Source organism: Octopus bimaculoides, chromosome 1 (genome assembly GCF_001194135.2).
Source record: "Octopus bimaculoides isolate UCB-OBI-ISO-001 chromosome 1, ASM119413v2, whole genome shotgun sequence".
NCBI classification, from domain to species: Eukaryota; Metazoa; Mollusca; class Cephalopoda; order Octopoda; family Octopodidae; genus Octopus; species Octopus bimaculoides.
In genome coordinates this window covers 22,267,190-22,288,441 of record NC_068981.1, presented here as the reverse complement: position 1 = coordinate 22,288,441, position 21,252 = coordinate 22,267,190, and the positions used below count along the sequence as shown (strand labels likewise).

Sequence of the window (21,252 nt, the reverse complement as noted above, 5' to 3'; positions counted from 1 at the left end):
GAGCAGCTCTTGAGTTTGCCTTAACCCAAACCCCACCGCGGGGCCTATACAGACTTATACAGTAGCTATAGCCCCAAATGAGCTTCCCCATAAAAGTATCACCCTGGAGTGGACTGGTTATCCTAATCCCTAGCTATGCTACTGTTGCACCTTCTACCAAAGAGAACTTCAGCAGTTTGCAGTTTTAGGGCATTACTTATTCAATATTTGATGAGTAATTCGGTTCCTTTTAAACTACAGGCTGTTCATCCCCAGTTGCAGAATACTATTTACTTCTGCCCTGAGTTAGATTATCCATTTAGTTGTCTTTTGTGCTGTTATAAAATCTCTTTTCTCAGTTTGCTCTCGCAGAACTTACCAAAATTTTATTCTCCAGGAAGTCTGAACAGCACAAGTGATGACTTGACCGACCCATATGATAGACACTGCGCGCGCACACACACACACACACACACACACACGCACACACACACACGCACACACACACACACATACACACACACATATATATATATATAAACAAATGTTCCCCGTCCATTGGACGGTTTGTACAGATGAAGAGGGTTAACTTGGACGGTGTTATGGAAGTTTTAATCATCCGATGGACAGACCATAAGAATTACAAAAATAGCGATTTTCACTTTGGAACTGACAATTTTGAAAATATTTTTAGATTACGAAACGCCCCGTGTTCTCGTGTATCCCTGCTTAAAATTTCAGCGCTATCGGATGAACAATACTCGAGTTATAAGCGCACAAAAAACAGACAGACAGAACGGTATTTATATATTAGATGAGCCAATGAGGGAGACCTCTACATGGTAGCAAGACCTAGTAGAAATAACAGCCAAATCTCCATCAAATTACACCTTACTGTCTTATGTATGTATATATGTATGTATGAGCCAATCAGAGAGACTTCTACATAATAGCTAGACCTGGTAGAAATAGCGGCCAAATCTCCCTCAAAACACCCTACTGCCTTATGTATGTATATATGTATAAACAGTTCTTTCCCTTTTTGCATTTGACGACTGTCGCTTTAAGTTAGATAATCGTATTGAGCCCTCTACATATAGAGAGAGGGGGACAGAGAGAGAGAGACAAAGAGAGGAAAGAAGAGAGATAGCATGGCGACGGCTTTGGCTGACTGTCATCATGTACTCCCTTTGTTGCCAGCGAAATGGTATATGCCAGCTATCTGAGCAACTCGTTGCTTTTAATGAACAACATGGCGGAAGAAATAGGACAAAAGATTACAAAAATAGCGATTCTCACTTTGAAACTGATAATTTTGAAAATCTTTTTAGATTATGGAACACCCTGCTCTCTCATGTATCCATGTTTAAAATTTCAGCGCTATCGGATGAACAATACTCGAGTTATAAGCGCACAAACAGACAGAACGGGATTTATATATTAAATATATACGATCGACAAAAAGGATTTAGTAAACTTCCCGTGAGGAATGAAATATTCAATGATTCGGAGAGAGGCTGTACAGCTCTGTTGTCTCTCTCTCCCTTTAATTTTTCTCCTGTTACTTTTTCCTTGAAGAAGGACTCTCTCCGAAACATTCGATATTCCACTTCCCACAGCAAGGTCACTCAACACTTTTTGTCGATTTCACTGAATGATACAAAATCTGGATGATGCAAGCCAACACCAGTCTCTTTGGAGTTTGCTTCATCGTATGTATAAGCACATATGTGTATATATGCATATTTATATACATATATGCTGGGTGATTGATACAAATATCTCTTCCGTACACACATACAGACGCAACTTTAGCATGTGTGTGTATGTGTGTGTATACAGATATGTATGCATACACACACAAACATATGTAAATAGAGGAATTTATCTGTAAAAGTATGTGACACTTATTCGGTAGCCATGATAAAACTCCGAGTTTCGGATGCCATTGATGGCCGGATAACTGAAGAGATGGCGGCGTGGGTTCCCACCACAGTATCCGAAACTCGGAGTTTTATCATAGCTACCGAATAAGTGTCACATACTTTTACAGATATATATATATATATATATATATATATATATATATATATATATATATATATATATATATATATCGTTCAAATGTATAGAAAAACAAAGACGAAGACAGGCGTAGGAACAACAAGCAAGCGTATTTGTTAGACGTTCGGGAAAAATGGAAAAGTCTTTTTACGTTTCGAGCCTACGCTCTTCGACAGAAAGGAATAAGTGGAACTAGAGAGAGAATGAAAAAAAAATGTGTAGAGCCAAAAAGGAAGAAAAAAGTTGAAATGGTGAGAGAATGGCAAAGTTTTAACGTACGGAAATTAATATGTATGTATGTATGTATGTATCTATCTATCTATCAATTATTGTTACCTCTCATATTAAACTATTATTCTCCCGTTCCATTTGTACTATTTTACCTGTGTGTAGTGCGTGTGCACGTGTGTGTGCATGTGTGTGCGCGCGCGCGCGTATGTTGAATTCGAATCCTGAGCTGGTGGTGCATTCTGTACTTGACCAAAGTGCTTTGTTTCACTCGGCTCCTGTGTGTTCAGCAGATGTGAATACCCGCCAAGTCCTGGTGTAGACATCTAACCCTCCATCTGCAACATGTTGGATGTTCCGCAAAGTCAGCGGTGGAAGGACCGAAAGTTTTTCTGTCTGCTGGCAACAACATAGAGACCTAAAGCGTTTCGCAGAAGCATGTAGCATACAACCAAGTCAACTTCGGTTTTTATCCGAAATGTATAGTATTCAATATCCATCACGGCTGATGGATATTGAATACTATACATTTCGGATAATATACCCACCCTACTAACAGATATATGCGCGCATCTTTCCCCTGGCTTATGGTCTCATAGATGACTCACGCACGTGTGTATGTATATATATATATATATATATGTATGTATGTATGTATGTATGTATGTATGTATGTATGTATGTATGTACGCATGCATGCATGTATGTGTGCATGCATGTGTACATGTATATGTGCATTAGCTCGGTGTGGTGTACGTGGGTATTTTAAAAATTGCACAGTATGACAAAAGAACCCACGGAAAATTCACGCACATAACCTGGACATACTCTTCCCTCATCAGTTATTGTTCAAAAGCCGTAACAATATCGAGCCTTTAACGATAAGATTGTTCATTTTGGTGGCGTCAACGGCAAAAAGCTGTTAGGAATAAGTGAGTGAACATAACGGAAGGAGACAAACAAACGGCGCAGGTAGTATATACAAATACAAATAGAGTCCTTACGGCTAAACACAAGGTTCGTAAGTTTCGAGAATCCAATCGTCTGATCTACTAATAGCCTGCTCATTGAATTAGCAAGTACGCAGCTGAGTATTTTACAAACATGTACATTTAATACAATTCTCAGGTAGAATCAGCGTAATAATCTGTGACAACGCTGTACCTTTTAAAATACAGGATTTTATATAATTTGTGTCCGTCTAAATTACACTGACAAGGCATGAGTTGACTCAAGGCTGTAGGAAATTACATATATCCAAGACGCCACACAGTTGGCTTGAACCTGGGCTTCGTGGATGCGAAGCGAACATTTGGCAGTGTGTGTGTGTGTGTACGTGCATGTGTATGTATGTGTGTGTTGTGTGTGTATGATAGATACCAATTGTTTGTTTCTTCATTCTTTTTCTACTACACACACATATATACAGAGAAAGAGAGAGAGGGAAAGAATGAGAGAATATTATACACATATACACACATGCATTATACATAGATATAGAAAGGAGAGAGAGAGAATATAAATATATACACACACATGTATATGCATATATATATATATAGAGAGAGAGAGAGAGAGAGAGACACACACACACACACACATGCATTTTACTAGCAGCTAAAGAAAGCGTTTGTGACTTTTTAATGATAACGAAACTTCGTATACAAATGAACTGGTCCTCTCGCCCCAGTCCATAGTGAAATGATGACAGTATCTTTACCGTAATCACCAATAAAATGCCTGCAGTGATCTGAAGAACTGTTGTAGACTTATAGATTTTTAATGTTTCGTCAATATTGCGAGTTGTTTACAAGAAAGAGCTTTAACAGGTTAGAGGGAAGCTTATAACCAATCAGAAATAAGGGTAACAGCCAATCAGCACGCGACTTCTATTTCAGCTTGGAGTGTGTGTTGTTAAAGTTATTGTGTGCGGCTGTGGATGTGTTGGTTGCCTGGGCTGTTGCAATGTGTGTCTGTATATGTAAGCGTGCGTAAGTTTCACTGTTGCAGCGTGAGTATGCCAAGTTCTCTCGCTCCGTTTGTATGTGTGTGAAACTGCATACGTCTTCACAAGTGCTCGATGGCTGCCACACACAAGAAGAGCTGTACCATTTTCACTATCGTCGCCACAACTTCAAAGCATGCTTGCTTCTAAATATATTCTTTAACACAGACTTTGCTCTCTATCTACTGACCTGACAACTGTTAAGCTGCGTGATGTGTTCCACCGGCTGATTTCTTACCGCTTGTCAAGATCAGTGCCATCAAATATATAAATAATATATATATTTATATCCATAACAGTTTGCACATAACGCATCTCGAGTCTTTGATGCTCCATACCAACTCCTGATATAAAACGACGTCACATCCCTTGCACCTACCACATTTTTTTAACTATCTGTTCCCGTATACCAACACCGATATTGGAAGAACTTAACCTTCGAGCTGAAAAGGATTAATGCTGTGTACATAATGGCTTCGTTACAGGATACCGATGGCTGTATGGGAAGCACTGGGATCAGTTGAGAGGATTAACTGTACTGTATGTAAGAGAAAGCTTTCTTAATAGTGTTTGTGCGTGCGTGTCTGAGTGTGAGTTTTGTTATTTTCTTCCCGATATTACCATGACCGGTTGGCAACATCTTAAAGTGATATTCAGGGAAAACAATGTTCAAATGTAACCGTCTCCAGGAATTTCTCTTGTAGAGAGTGAGAGAGAGAGACAGACAGATTGCATCGCTAATGCAAAATATTGAGATGAAAATGTGAAAAGAAAGCGGGTAAAAAGACTAGAAACAGCGCAATACTTGTAAACAATGGATTTCTACAGATCTATTTATATTTTTCTTGATACAAATCTAGATTGATCTGATCTACAACTTATGATATACCGATCGGATTCTTCTTAAATCCTTTACACCTAATATATGTACTGTAAAAAAAAAAAAAAGAGTAGTCGATTGTTTACCCACAGGCTTTCCAGTGGTCCCCCAAAAGGTGTATGCTTCTATAACTGATAGAAATACATAATTTAGAATATCTTCACATCTTCTCATGATCACCTGTGCTCCTACAAAAACAGTCTGAATTTCTGAAACCTATGTTAACAATTTTATTTCTGTTAAATCTGATTGAAGACATTGAAGCTAAGACTGCACGAAAGAAAATATACATGTGAAAATCACAGATTTTAAAAGTTTTATGAACTCCCTTTTTTTCACTTCGTCATCATTGTTGGGAAGAACTGAAGTGTAGTTTCGAACTCATGACAGCATGGTCAGCGAATCCGCATAAGCATTTAACACCTCTTATTCTCATATCTCCGTTCAGTGTCATTAAAAATTACAGGCATGAATGTATCAATCTATGTTTAAACAACAACGTAATTTGAAATAATAATAGAAAATAGACACAAAACAAAAAGAGCAGGCGTTCAAAGACAACTTGGAAACAACTGACTGTGTATGTCAGTTGGGTTATAAAAAACAGAATGGCGAAAAATTGCGCTAAAATCGGTGTCAATCTACGAGTCACCGAGACGGGACACCAAGGCGGTCGCAAGCACATGGAGGACACGTACGCTGTCCACTTTGAGAGAAACCCTAACACGGGCCAAGCAGAGTTTGCCTACTTCGCCATCTTCGACGGCCATGGCGGAGGTGAGGCATCGAATTTTGCCAAGAACCATCTTTTGGCAGAAATCATAAAATATGAATCTTTTTGGAAAAGTAACGACGACAATCAAGTGATGGAAGCGATCAAGTTAGGATTCCTGGATACACACAAACTTATGGCCAAAGAACTAGGTACGTCCATTTTTAAATATTTCTTTTATTTTTTCCATGCTTTCATACTTTTCCTTAAATCTGCTTTGTGTTAATCTACAGAGCCATAATCCTTTGTGTGTGTGTGTAGATAAATAGATAGATGTACATATATCATGCGTGTATATATGTATATACACCATATGTAGAAGTTCTTTAAAAAACAGATTGCATAAATATATTTAATTTCCCGGATTGAGACTGATCATAATTACCAACTTGAGTCATATTGTCAATGACGCCAAAAACCGTTTTTAAAATGAACCCCCCCCCCCATCATATACCATGTGATCTTTCGATGTGTATTTATTTATTGCAACAGTAAAAATAAAAATATAAAAACCTTTATTGCGTGTGTAGATGCCATATATACACATATAATCCTAATGCTTGCATGCATCCTAATCTTGATACGGTAATATACATTTGTATGTGTGTTTTTTATGTTGTGCATATAAATGCATGTGTGTTATATACGCATTTTCAATTTGCACATGTTAGTTTTGTTTTACTGGATGTTTAAAACTTAGTACACCTATAAATTTGCAAAAGAAAATATGTGCGCGTTTGCATTTGTATACATGGACACACATATATATATATATATATATGGACGCCTATCTATTTATCTTCTGTTCTCGGTTGCTCAAGATAGAATAATATGAAGTGTTGTATCTAGGTAACAACTAAAAATTATTGTTGTTTAGCCTTAGGTCAAAACTGATCAAAGGCTGTCAGCTGTGACCATCACGTTCTTTTTCAGACAGTGTATAAGACAATATTTGTCCTTTCTTTATTTTATAACTGTAGGGTGTGATGCGAGTGAAATTTCGTTGCTATTTCTTGCAGGTTTCCTCGGAGATTGGTATTTAGTAATAGTCGAAAATATAATGGCTATTGTTGTGGGAGAAGGAATCACAGCCCTAGGTTAGGTCCGATCCCAGCCGTGACCATCGCGTTTATTTTCATAAGCAGAATATATCTAGAACTGCATTATTTAATGTGTCCTTTCGTTAAGACAGGAATTTTTGTGAAGTGAGCATATTTGGCTGCTTTTTCTAGCGTGCTGGCATCTCGTTGGTTGATATTTAATTGTTGCTTTCCTCCTGGTCGGCCCTTATAGATCGATGATCAAAGCCATTCCATACATAGTTCCCTCGCCTTTTATATATGTCAGGGAGTACATTGTCTAATGTGGTCACATTGGTATGATTTGAAGAAGATTTTGCTACTATTTCGCGCTGGACAACCTTGTAGAAACCTCATCGTTGACGTGTGTGAAAATAATCTTTGTCGATGAATCAACAACAAAATGATATATTTCACAATAAGGTTAATGATATAAATGATGAAGAATTATAGGGAATCGAAACCGGATTGCAAGCTCCCTCCTCGTCTTCTAGAAACTATTATCTCTCGTTCATTCGAAATATATTGACTAGCTGCTATTATGGGCAACAAACCGAAGAAAGTTTAGTGTATTTTCGCGCCCGTCTCTATTAACTAATTATCATTGTTCACAGCTGCGGTTTGAAGAATGATAGTTCATTTTCAAAATGTTTATTCTATTTCTAATTACTCATTGTATGCGGTCATCTGATGACTGGACACTAGTGGGAAGGTTTCTGTCGAAGATAACTGATTGTCCACTATGTGTGTGTGTGTGTATACTTGATGTTTATATCAAATAGACTAATTTCAAATAAGTCATAGAGCACTCGCAGTGAATAAGTGCCTCGATTAGATAAAGTAGGATGTACTTTGCGAAGTCCATGTGTCAGATTCCTATTATATATATATATATATAACAAGTGAGGGAACCTGTACAGGATCGTTCAATAGCTTGAATTATCTGCTTAATCTGTTTCAAATCAAACCTTACTGTATTTAAAATATTGAAGGACATTGAATAAATGCGGCCAAGATAAACTATTTATGAGGAGACGGGGTAGTCACATTATAATGCGTTCGGTCATGGGTCTGCCCAACAACTCTCTACATACATACATACAGACAGACAGACAGGGACTATAATATATCGTCTGTCTTTATATTCTGAGTTCAAATTCCGCCGAGGTCGACTTTGCCTTTCATTCTTTCGGGTTCGATAAATTAAGTACCAGTTGCGTACTGGGGTCGATCTAATCGACTGCCCCGCCTCCCCAAAACTTTCGGGCATTGCACCTAGAGTAGAAAAGAATATATATAGACTATAATATATGTTATATATATGAGTGTATGTAGCGATCTTTCTATTTCTGACAAGACCAGCCTAGCATCGGGCAAATTTCTTTGTAGTATTCGGTTACTTTCTGAGTTCAAAGTCTTCCCGGGTGTCAACTTCGTCTTTCACCCTTCCGAGGTTGCTAGAATTGCACTAGTTTACATCTGCTGTGGTCAGTAGGATTAACTATATGTAACCTTGAAGGTAGTGCCTAAGCATACTCACTGCTCAAGGACTGGTACCAGAAAAGAATGTATGTATCTTTGGATGGAAACGGTTATATAACAAAACCCGCTTTCTCAGTCATTGATTGGGTATCCCGTAGTTTTGATTTGAAATCTGTACGTTGCTATTCTTCAGACTGTAAACTGTTAAATGAACAGAAAATCTATAGTGTACTTCATTTCTATATTATATAGTGCTTTGTTTAAAGCCGATTTCTCAGTTGCTTATTTATTTTAATGCAATATACGTAAGGACTTTGTTTTTCTTTGGCCCGTGGCAAGGTCAGTTTTGTGCGATTAAGTGTAGTTTTTACAGCCGATCTTATATACTGGTCCTCATTTATGTGACCCCCGATGTAATGAAAGGTTAAGTTCGGTATTTAGTAGGTTTTGAAATCAGATCAGTAAGTTACTAATACTAGATGGGTTTCGAAATCATCCTATAGTAATGGCCTTTCCACTTAAATGTTTTTTTTTTTTTTTTAGGGGGAGGAGGCAAGTGTGATTAATATTGTTGAATTGCTCTCTCTCTCTCTCTCTCTGTATATATATATATATATATATATGTGTGTGTGTGTGGTGTGTATTTTCTTTAATAAAATATAAACTCTAAAGTCTAGTACTGAACGTTTTTTTCTTCTTCTATAAGTGCCTGTACCATGTTTTTATGGACAAGTAGCCCCAATACACATCTTCTCTGTGTGTGTATACACACTTAAAAGTGCTAGGTTTCAGTGTTAGTGTTTTTTTAAAGACAATGAGTCTTACAAAACACACACACACACACACACATATATATATACATAATATATTTAAAGCTTTTACCTATTTTGTTCGGTGGCAAGCGAAAGTGAAGTTCTGTTTGTCCATCTTTTTATTTCGTGCTATCTTTAAATCTATGTCTACCTCTATTTACTTCGGATATCTCTCGAACAGATTCGCCTTTTACTTTCTGCTTATATTCAGGCTTATATAGCTCAAGTCTCCATTTTTCTGTAGTTATTCTTAATTTATCAAATACAATGAGTGTCATCCCATTCTTCTACTGAAGCTGTTTGTGTATGATTCTGCACTTTTCAAACACACCACCAAGAATATACAAATGCCTATACATTATTTGTCATCGTTATTTTAAGTGGTCTGTCTAAATACCATTCATCTTCCCCTTCAATTATCCTTGTATGGTATATAGGTGTGATCTAGAACTTTTTATTCTTGTCTTCTTGTGCGTTTTTTTTTTTCTTTGATCGTTGAAATTTATTCGGTTTTAGTTTGAAAATTTTGAAATTGCGTCAAGGAATTTGATCTGTGCAATAAATAATTCATTTCATTTTGTAAGGCAGTTTGTTTTCCTTGCGTCTTCATACACAACAGAATACAACAAATATATCACAAGACAATCGATACACAGTAACACTGACCAAACGAATCACAGTACACCTATGGACACGGCAGATGCACTCCTAAAGATATATAGCAAGCGCAACACAATCCCGGACACGGCAACACAATATACACACCTACGGTCACATCAGATACACATCTAGGGACACAACACTCCCACTGACATCACAGAACACTACAGCCATTGATATCACTACACACTTGCTGACATCATTCATGAGTATTTCTCAAATCACATCTTACTTTCTTGGAAAAGGAAGGTCACATTAGAGAACGTGCCCCTAGATACAAATGCGTCTGATTATAGAAAAGATAGGATGGACACGGCTGGAACGTCTTTAATCATAGGTCTGCTTCATCTCAACACACTTCTTTCCATAACAACGCATTAACAGACGTAGCACCAATACACATAGACAATAAATTAACATAGTATTTATTTATTTATCTAACACCATAAGAAATTATCGAAACCGAGGGAATCTCCAGAGCGACTCGTCTTGCTAGAAAGAGCAACCAAATAGCATCGAGCCATCTTGAAAAAAAAGATAAACATAGATATAAAAAAAAAGACGGGATAGTCGTGGTTGGAAATACCTTTGATCATAGGTTTGTTTATTCAGTGCTGACCAGGTGCTAAACAACAAAATTTTGAAATTTGCTTTCCTTGTAAATCATATTAATATTACCTGATGCACAAAAATACAACTACTATGAACGTGTTGCCATTAACTACTTTGCCACGTCGTATTATTGTTAAAGTGTGTTGCTGATATGAGTTTTGTCAAGAAATTCATATTTTGCGGGCCATTTGAGCTGCATTGTTTGACTAAAGCAGCAATGCAAGTTATTGTTAAGATGCTGGCCGATTCGATAGAATTGGCTGAGGGTGAAGTGGGAGGAACTGTTTCCGTTTTATCATCAAACATTCTGTGACAACTTGACAAGTGTTTCTCCTCTCGATGTTCGTCACACCTGTAATTGCTTCGTCTCGATGTTGCATTCACTTGCATTACTACTTTTTTTTAAAAACTTACTACAGGCTCATGCATTTAAAGGTGTACTAGGTGTCAAATATTTTACTGAATGAATTCATTGTGATTATTTTACTTATTATATTTAAATAAACCGCACATGACTGACAATGCATTGAAAACGTTTTTCGTTTGCTAAATAAAACTTGTGGTATTTTAGAAGAGCTAATATTTTTACTTATTTATGCAGTGCTTATTATTATTATTATTATTGTTTTTAATATGATATTTTCTTAAAAAATAAAATTGCTTAATTTAAAAGAAACTACTTAGAAAGAAACTGAAGTTTAATTTGTTTTTTTAAATGTGTCGGGTAAGTCTAGATTTATATATTGTTATTCAACTTTATATATATATATATATATATATATATATATCTGTTATTTTTTTACTTGTTTTACCCATATGACTGCGGCCATGCCGGGGCACCACTTTGAAGAGTTTTAGTCGAACAAAACGACTACAGGACATTTTTCTTTTAAGCCTAGTATTCATTCTATCGGTCGTAAACACACCAACACACAACCATATATATATATATCTTGTGTATATATATACACAACCATATATCTTAGAATAATATCCAAGTTACCCAAGGTACATTTACCTCTCAGAATCAAGTATTTGACTATATTTAATTTATTTGTTCTACATTAATGTAGTTTACACCTTATAGTACCTTGCCAGTGAGGACATGAGAATTGTAGTGCTGCTAGGTCTAAGAGTTGGGTTTCATTCCAACATCATCTTCAAATAATATCAGCCTCCTCTTTATACACGTCTAATATGTTATTTTCTCAATCAGAGCTGTCTATCAGGTTTTTCAACCTTCCATAAAGATACATCAGTTTTTCAGTGTTTACTTTAGTTGATCCTTGTATTGTCACCTCAGCTTCTACTGGACATGCATCGTATAATTCTTACATAAGCTCTTCTGACAGTCAGTGAGTGGTATGACATTCTTTCAATATGTAGTGCCCATTGCAAGCGCATGGCTGTGTTGTGAAGAATCTTGCTTCAGTCCCACTGCATTGTGTCTTGGGCAAGTGTACACTTATAGCCCTAAATCAACCAAAGCCTTGTGGGTGGATTCAGTGAATGGAAACTGAAAGAAACCAATCATATATGTGTATGTGTGTTTATGTGTACCTTTGTCTTGACATCATGTGATGGTTGTAAATGACCAATGTTATTCCTTTCCAGTCTTCATTGAAAAAAATGTTTGGCTATGAAGAAATATTACCTTACTGAGAAACATGTGATGGTTGCTGACAAGAAGGGTATCTGGCTGTAGAAAATCTGCCTCAACAAATTCTGTTTCACCCATGCAAGCATGGAAGTTCATACTAAATTATTATGATGATGATTGAGGCTGACAACGTAACACTTCAGCCTCAATGCTGTTGAGTCTGGCTCAGTCAAGTATTTCATTATTTGTAATATGATTTTGCCAATGTGTACACAAATTGGTTTGCAGCTTTGTATGATGGAAGTTTTCCAACATTTTTATGTTTTTTCAATAAAGCATCCTGGCTTCACATCTCCATATCCTTACAAGAAGGTTATGAGAACAACAGCTTTGTAAACCATCAACTTGGTGCTTGCTTTGATTACATCTCATCAGTAGAGACTTTTGTACATTTTCTCAAAGCAACATATGCAAGGCAAATACATTTTGAAATTTCATTGGATCCTGTTGCATCTTCATTTTATCCTTGATGTATCCCAGATAACAGAAACATTCAACTTGTTCAGTGTGGTTGTTGATTTGAATTTGAAAATGAGTGTTTCTATTCCAGGTTGAGATTGTGCCAAGACCTTTATTTTTTAAAATTTTAACTTACACTTCAAAATGTTCATAAACAGTCACAAATATGTTTGAAGTAGCCTTGTGGTCTTCAGGACTGTGCTTTCTGACAATGTTTTCAGTATATTGAAGCTTAGAAGTAAAGACATTGGTTTTCCTGTTGTTTTTAGCCACTAAAAGTTGAAAGCATTTCCATTATAATGAAACTAAATGGGAATTACAGCTGGTAATTATAGTACTAATTGCAGCATAGCTACAGGATATAGATTAATGCAGTCAGAGAAAGAACAGCATCCTGTTGAGCAGCCTTTTCAATAATGGAAAGACAAAATGGTTTCCCCTTAAATTATTTATCTTGTCATATCATAATGAAGAGCCTTAACAAATCTTAAGAAATGAAGTGAGTCTCCAGAGCAATCAGGAATCTTCATCATAGTGCCATATGGCATCAAAAGCCTTGATAAGATCAGAGGAAAATGTTCAAAGGGAACAGCTTTGTTAAACACTTGGGTTTGTCATAAGGAAACAATGATGTCTTCCACACTGTGATCAGGTCTAAATGCTCATTGGCTTTTTGGAAGTATTTGTTCTACAAGCAGAAATCAACCTACCTATAAAAGTTGTTATGAGGACTTTTCCATCTATGAAGAAAAGAGAAATACTTCAGTAATTTACACACTATATTAATTTTTTTTAAAATTTCATTACCAGAATTTTATCTGATCCTCCAAGTGTGTTATTTCATATTTTGGAGATCATCATGGTTCTTTCAGTGATGGTGGAACAGCCAGGTGTAGAGGAACAGTTTACTGCTATGGGACACTGTCCCTCAACTCTCTATTTACACTTTGATGTACTGTTGTCATTATACTCAAGTGATGTATTTGATGGACAATTAAATTTTCAAAATGCTTTTATCATCTCACCAGTATTGCATCTTTTTTTTTCTTTTTTTTTTTTTACAGTGAGATTTCCATCTGCAAATTATTTGGGACCTTTCTCATATCTGTGGGCCTAAAAACTTTGAAGAAGCCTCTTGATTGGTTCTTGTCTATACAGTCTTATATTTTCTTGAGGCTTTGTCAAGCCACCATTAATTCTGTGTATTTCTAAGTTTTCTTTGTTGTGTTTCTGACATGACAAACCCTGTCTTTGACTTTACAGTTAGTACTGTTCCCTTTGTCAAGTTTTACTTTTTTCCTTTCTACAATTAGTGCTTTTATTGTGTGGCTATTTTCATTGAACTGTTTAGATTACTGTGTGAATCAAGGTTTATTTCTGCAGCATCAAGTACCACTGGTTCAAGTATGCTCTTCTTCAGTCCAGATCCCAAAGCTGCTTTAAAAAGTACAGTAATTGTTGCTGACATTGAGATTTTTATGACATTTTAGCATTTCTTCCTTCCAACATTGTGTTGGAATCTGGATAAGCATTTGTATATGAATTTATAATTTTTTTTTTTTTAGTGTTACTTTGACATAATACAAAGATAATGCAACAGTAAGGGTAGTGTTCTGCTGCAGTGGACTGTCAGATACCCAGTTTACTGGAATTTACCTCATCAGGCACTGACTTCATCTGCTGGTGTGGTAAGTAGCTTGCTTACCAACCACATGGTTCCGGGTTCATTCCCACTTTGTAGCACCTTGGGCAAGTGTCTTCTACTATAGCCTCAGACCGACCAAAGCCTTGTAAGTGGATTTGGTAGACAGAAACTGAAAGAAGCCTGTTATATATATCATCATCATCATCGTTTAACGTCCGCTTTCCATGCTAGCATGGGTTGGACGATTTGACTGAGGACTCGTGCAACCGGATGGCTACACCAGGCTCCAATCTAATTTGGCAGAGTTTCTACAGCTGGATGCCCTTCCTAACGCCAACCACTCAGAGAGTGGTTAGCGTTATATATGTATGTATGTGTGTGTATAAGTTTGTCCCCCCAACATCGCTTGACAACCGATGGTGGTGTGTTTACGTCCCCATAACTTAGTAATTCAGCAAAAGAGACTGATAGAATAAGTACTAAGCTTACAAAGAATAAGTCCTAGGGTCGACTTGCTCAACTAAAAGTGGTGCTCCAGCATGGCTGCAGTCAAATAACTGAAACAAATAAAAGAGTAAAGAGTATTGATGGCAAAAGTTTGTGAAAGTGCCATATTAAATAGTAGTTCTTACCAAGTATTGTGCATGTGTAAATGATTCCCATTTGTAAAATCTTTTGTTGAAATCTTATAAATTTATATTTCTCATATCTTAACATAGTTCAAGGGGAAGTTTTTTTCTTTTTTTTAATCAACTTAATTTTTGTAAAATTCATGTAAGTTTGTGTACCACGTGGAGAAACAAGATCTGATGTTTGAAGTTGAGTCTTTTATGAAAAGTATTTGGGAATTATATATAAAGCGAGCCACCTAATTTCCTTATATTCTGATTTTTACTTTACTTCTTAATTTTGAATTGTGTTGTTTCTTAATTAAATTTTGAATAATGAAAGAATTCAACTGAGAAATGTAACTAGGTTACAAATTTGATAGGCTGGCAGTTTACCTCTCTTTAATCAGTGGTAGTTGCAAGGATTGTTAAACAAGTAGAAAATGAAGTATTCAACTCTAGTGAATCAAAACCTTTTCAAGACAAACAAATCTCGTCCTGTAGGTGTGAGTCATTTGGATGAACTAATGTCTGAGAAATTTCCTTGTAGGTAATTGTTTTTAACAAAATCCCTGTGATATAATTAATCTGTTGACAATTAATCACTGATTGTAGTGTTTTTCAGAGTTAAGAAGCCAGTAAACAACAGTAATAATGCAGTGTCACAGCCCTTTTCCCTTGGTGTGGTGATAGTTTCTCGATGAGCCAAAGCCACAGCATAGTTTCAATTCCCAGTTAGAACTATCGTAGTTCTGTGTTTGATGGCACTTAAAGTGCACTTTTTCTAAAAATAAAAAACAAAATTTTTTAATCTCAAAAATCACCCAGGGTTCTATATGCAAAGTTGGGCCTGTCATAAGCTTTAATGCAGTAAAAACTGTTTTCCTGAATATGCACTGCTGCAATTAGGGTGCATCTTTTATGCCACCAAATACGGTTTGATGCTGTTAGTTTTGGAAAAGTATCAACATCACAACTTCACTTTTTTTTTTTTTTTTTTTTTTTTTTACTGGTACTTATTTAATCGACCCCGAAAGGATGAAAAGCAAGGTCAACCTCGGCAGAATTTGAACTCAGAACGTAACGGCAGACAAAATACTGCTAAGCATTTCGCCCGGCGTGCTAACAACTCTGCCAGCTCGCCGACTTTTTTCCTTTTTGTCAAACCACCCAACCCATACCAGCATGGAAGACATGTTAAATGACGATGATAAATAAATACAAGACCCTGGAAATCATTTTAACAATCACAGCAGTCAAACATATTTTGTGATTTGATTATTTCATATGACTACACATTGGGAATATCTATAAATGTCTCTGGTTATCAGTTTAAAAAGAAATAGTTTCTTTATATAAGAATCTTGCCTGAAGAATGTGAGAGAGTAGTGGATAAGATAAGCATGTGTCACAAAAGAGTACAATAGGTCTGATCTACTGAATGAGTAAAGTAAATATGGTGCTGGAACTAGTGAAAGAGTTCCATGGTAACCAAGTATTCACAATATCAAATGTTGCATGAGACCAAGTTTCAACAATTCGCGTAGTATAAACATGTGATGTAAAAAGAAAATGAGAAGCAGGTATATTTTGGAATATTAATAGATAGGAAACATAGTTGAACTGCAGCCAAAATTTAAAAAATAAAGAAAAGGCTATGATTTTTGTAAATGGCTTAACGATAGAAATAGCAGTTTTTGACATGCGGTGTTAAATAGAATGTAAGATGTTTATTCAGACTATTAAGCTATTTTCTTTTTCTTTCTATACACACTATTTTGACTGATGTACTTTCTGGTTTCTTTGTTAACATACATTATAGTCTGATCAGACGGTTACTGGTGGAAGTTATTTGGGGTTGATTCAGCTGGAAATATAATTTTACAAATCTGTTCAACCCTCTAAAAGTAATATAGAAACATGAATATTTTTAATAAAAGTAGCAGTGATGATGATGATGATGACAGCAATGATAATGGTTTTACTTTTTTACTTGACAAACTTTTAAGAACAAATATTTGAGAAATTGGTCTACTTAGAATCGCATAATGTGTGAAAGCTTAGCAAAAAAAAAATTTAAATGGTTGCAACAAAAATGTGAATCTAAAACCTTAGAAATGAAAATAGACAGAACAGGAGGTGTGAAATGGCTTCGTTGCATTAAAGATAATACTATATATTCCAGTATTGGTGATTATGTTACTTTTTTTTTTTTTTTCAATTAGTAATTTAATTGGAGCATTCAATTAATATTTTTACGTTTGTTCTGTATTTTTTAATTTTTAATTTGAATTTTTAACTCAAGAATAGATTAGTGTGGAATATTATGTACATTTTACAGAGATTTAGGGGTTTTTTTGTTTTTTTTTGCTTCTGGGTTTTTGATTTTTCTTTCTTCTCTTCCTGTCCATTTCCCTCAAATTGTCTGCGACTTATTTGTGTTCTTCGTAACGTGAAGATATGTGAGTTTGTCTTTATTTTTGGCTGTACAAACTAACTGCTGCTTGCATCGCAATTATATTAATCAACAACAGTTGCTTTGTACTGTTTAAACTATATAGCTAGGAAGAAAGGTTTACCTGTTTAGTGCTAGTGACTGTGTGTGTGTGATTTATTCTTGTGTACTATTAATCATTGCTACTAGTGATTAAAATGTTGCATGGAGCTTAAATTAAGACCAATAAATCTTATTCTCTGAAAGTATATTACCTGATCACTCACCGACTTATAAACTAGGTTTCTGTGATTTAGTTAGGCACTAACTATTTTATCACGATCATTATCAACAACAGAGGAAGTTTTGATATGATTGATTGACCTGCCAAACGTCCTTCGAATTACACTCTACCATCTTCAGGACACGGTATATTCAGGATTTCTTTATCCAGTATGTCTGAAATTAAGCTGTAATAGTCACAGTTGGAATGACTTTCATCATATAAATCTAGGTAGTATAAAAGTAAAAATAAGCTCAGACAACATTGAGGAATGAATTTAAATATTGTGAGGTTCAGAAGATGCATTATCCCTGAAAGTAAGATAATATGGCTACTACTGGAGTGCTTTTGATCATGGGTATGCTAGATCTGGGTGTACCTGAGGCCAAAAAGTCAACTATCTCAACAGCCACATCCTCCAGTTGTTCTACCTTCTTGTGATATCATGTGCTGCAAGCAATGGGTATTATGATCGCGTTCAGCACACTGTTACGGATTACAAGCACACTTGAGTTTTATTAGCTTGCATTGAAAAACAGGTTTTGCTATGAGCATAAACCATGCAGTCAAGAAGTAACTTAATGTTATTTCTTCCTTTCTATTCAGGTCCTCCTTCATTCAGTTATGCATTTGCCAGATCTTTGTCTATCTCGACACTCACAATTGCATATTTTGAGTTATTATTCCGACCTGAATCTGCTTATTTGTGAGGCATTTAAACTTCATAACCAGAATTCGTCACACTTTTCCTCAAATTTTTTTATATTTCATTGTTCCACCACTTTGAATTTGGTATGTAATTTCTGCTGGAAAACAGTTCCAAAACTGCTTTAAGATTTGATGTTCCTTATTTCTTAAGATCTGTCAGTGAACTGGTTCTACACATTCAAGTTATCAAGTAATAAAAACCCAAAATCTATTTTTGTTAGGATGTAAATTCAAAATATAATGGAATGTAACTAAATACCACAAAGTATTTTATTCTGATATGCTAATGATTCTGCCAATTTACAGCCATCAGTATCTATTAACATGAACCAATGATAAACTTTCCAAGTGGTTAATTGACCTGTTAGAAACAGCAGCACAATCTTCCTTAACCCTTTAGCATTCAGATTATTCTGTCGAATGCAATGCTTATTTATTCACATTGTTTTGAATTAAGCATCTATTATCCTGTAGCTTTGAGATTTCAATGATATGATTGTATATTTTTGGGGAATGACATTTTAAAGTAGGCATGAGAGGCAAGACCTGGCCAGTTTGAACATAAAACAAGTAGAATATTTTGGTTGGTTGTGTCCGGTTTAAATGCTAAAGAGTTAAATCATACTTTGTTGTCTTCAGAAAAGACACTATTAGCAAATTGGTTGATGCAGCCCTAGATACATCGTTTCAATGATCACATCTCAATCAGGGTTGCCTTGGGATTTAACAACTATACATATCTTTCTAGATTCATTAGCAGTAGGGAGTCTTTCTGGTGCCAGGAGTGAATTACAAATGTATTAGAACTTGTTGGGGGGGGGGGTGCATCTGTACTAAGAAAAATATTGAATTATTAATTTCAATAATTTAAAGTTATGCAACAGATGTTTTAGTCTTAAGGCATAAACAATTTTTATCATATTGGCTTTCAGAGACATCATTAGAGGAAAGTTTCACATTTGAATGAATGTGGGTAAAATTTTACTTCCACTGGAGGGAGGGGTTCCTCACTCTCTTTCTACATATATCTTGTTCATTGATGGACAGGATATATGTAGAAAGAGAAGTGATCATCATCATCATCATCATCGTTTAACATCCGCCTTCCATGCTCGCATGGGTTGGACGATTTCACTGAAGACTGGCGAACCAGAAGGCTGCACCAGGCTCCAACCTGATCTGGCAGAGTTTCTACAGCTGGATGCCCTTCCTAACGCCAACCACTCTGAGAGAGTAGTGGGTGCTTTTATGTGCCACCAGCATGAGGGCGAGTCCGGTGGTACTGGCAATGGCCATGCTCAAAATGGTGTTTTTTATGTGCCACCTGCAAAGGAGCCAATCCAGCGGAACTGGCAACAACCTCGTTTGAATGTTTTTTCACATGCCACGTGCCAGTAAGGCGACACTGGTAACGATCATGCTCAAATGGTGCTATTTACATTCCACTGGCACGGAAGCCAGATAGCTACTCTGGCAATGATCACGCTCGGATGGTGCTCTTAGCACTCCACTGGCACAGGTGCCATCTAATGTTTATATTTGCAGTCAATATGTAGAAATACACCCAGAATACAAGCACAAGACACTGGCTAAAAGGGTAACCTATTATAAAATATGAACAGAGGTGTGGTATGTATGCCACTAATTATAAAATTCAATGAAATTGGATTAGCTAGATAATTAAGATAAGCCAATTTACATTATTCAGTGTCATTTATATTTTTACATATTTCTTTCTTTTTTTAATTAGTTTCTTTTATTTTGTATTTGGTTTGCAAGATTCCTGATGTGAAAACATTGTTGAAACAGATTTTGTTTTATCTTGGGTGGGTCCTTCTTCTAATAAGAATATTTAGGTAGGACTTTTTTTTTTTTAGATTTAATTTTGTTGGATTGGTTTAAGGAAATGGTCCTCAATTGGGGTCCACATGACCTTTGGTGTCCATATAAGTTTTTGTCATAAAAATTTATCAGCAATAAATTGGTAGTACTACTATAATACACAAAATACCTTAATTTTTTTTATACAGTTCATAATAATATTTGATTATAAAAATATATGATTTTTTAAACATCAAATAGTTATAAGGGTTCATCTGAATGAAACAGGAATCAAGCGGGGTCCATAGGTATAAAAACGGTTGAGAACCACTGGTCTGGAGGAAATGTGTGTGTGCCCATGACTACAGCAGGCCTGCCAAGATCATTAAGATCAATGCATTTAATTAATGTTTTCTTAAATTGTTGCTAATCAAAAGCTACAGGGAGAGAATTCCTGAGTACCAACACTTTGTTCAAGAAAGACTGGATATAATGGTTAATGCAGGGATTAGGCAATTAGGCACAATGTGGGTGCTAGAGGGTGGGGGCAAGTGAGTGGTGTTGGCACAAGTCCAGACAGCTCTGAGGAGTTGGGCAATAGAAAAGGCAGAGGGAAAGAAAGACAGCATAACTGTGGACCAGAGGTCAAAGTATATTGTTGACTTTTCTCTCCCTCTCTTTCCTTTTGCTGGGGTATCTTTTGCATCAGGCCCTGCAACTCACTAATGCACATTTCATCTACTGCCATAGGTAAAAATCATCTGTAACAGAGTTTGAACTCAGAATATTAAAGGATTGAACAAAATCTCACAAAGTATTGTGTCGAACACACTACCACATTAACCAACTCAGCCATCAGTTACTTTTTTTTGTTGTTTTTTTTGTCTAATTATATGAATCATGGATGGTTCAGCAAATAATGAATTACTGGACTAGTGTTTTGTGACTGATTACTCTTCCAGACACTAATCACTCAACTGTAAATGAGTGTTATGTGTTTATTGTTTCTGATAACAATCAAATTGAATGTTTCTGCCCAGTTTGTCATATATATATATATA

At 35.9% G+C, this 21,252-nt stretch overlaps 1 protein-coding gene across 1 annotated transcript in view; it reads left to right on the top strand.

Moving 5' to 3' along the window:
* The first annotated feature begins 4,092 nt into the window (after nt 1-4,092).
* The window catches only part of LOC106884247 (uncharacterized), a 47,264-nt gene continuing 30,104 nt past the window's right edge, over nt 4,093-21,252 (top strand). The window contains exon 1 of the mRNA XM_014935519.2: nt 4,093-6,080. Coding sequence (XP_014791005.1) covers nt 5,765-6,080 — 316 coding nt within the window. The 5' untranslated portion in view covers nt 4,093-5,764. The remainder of the gene's footprint in view (nt 6,081-21,252) is intronic.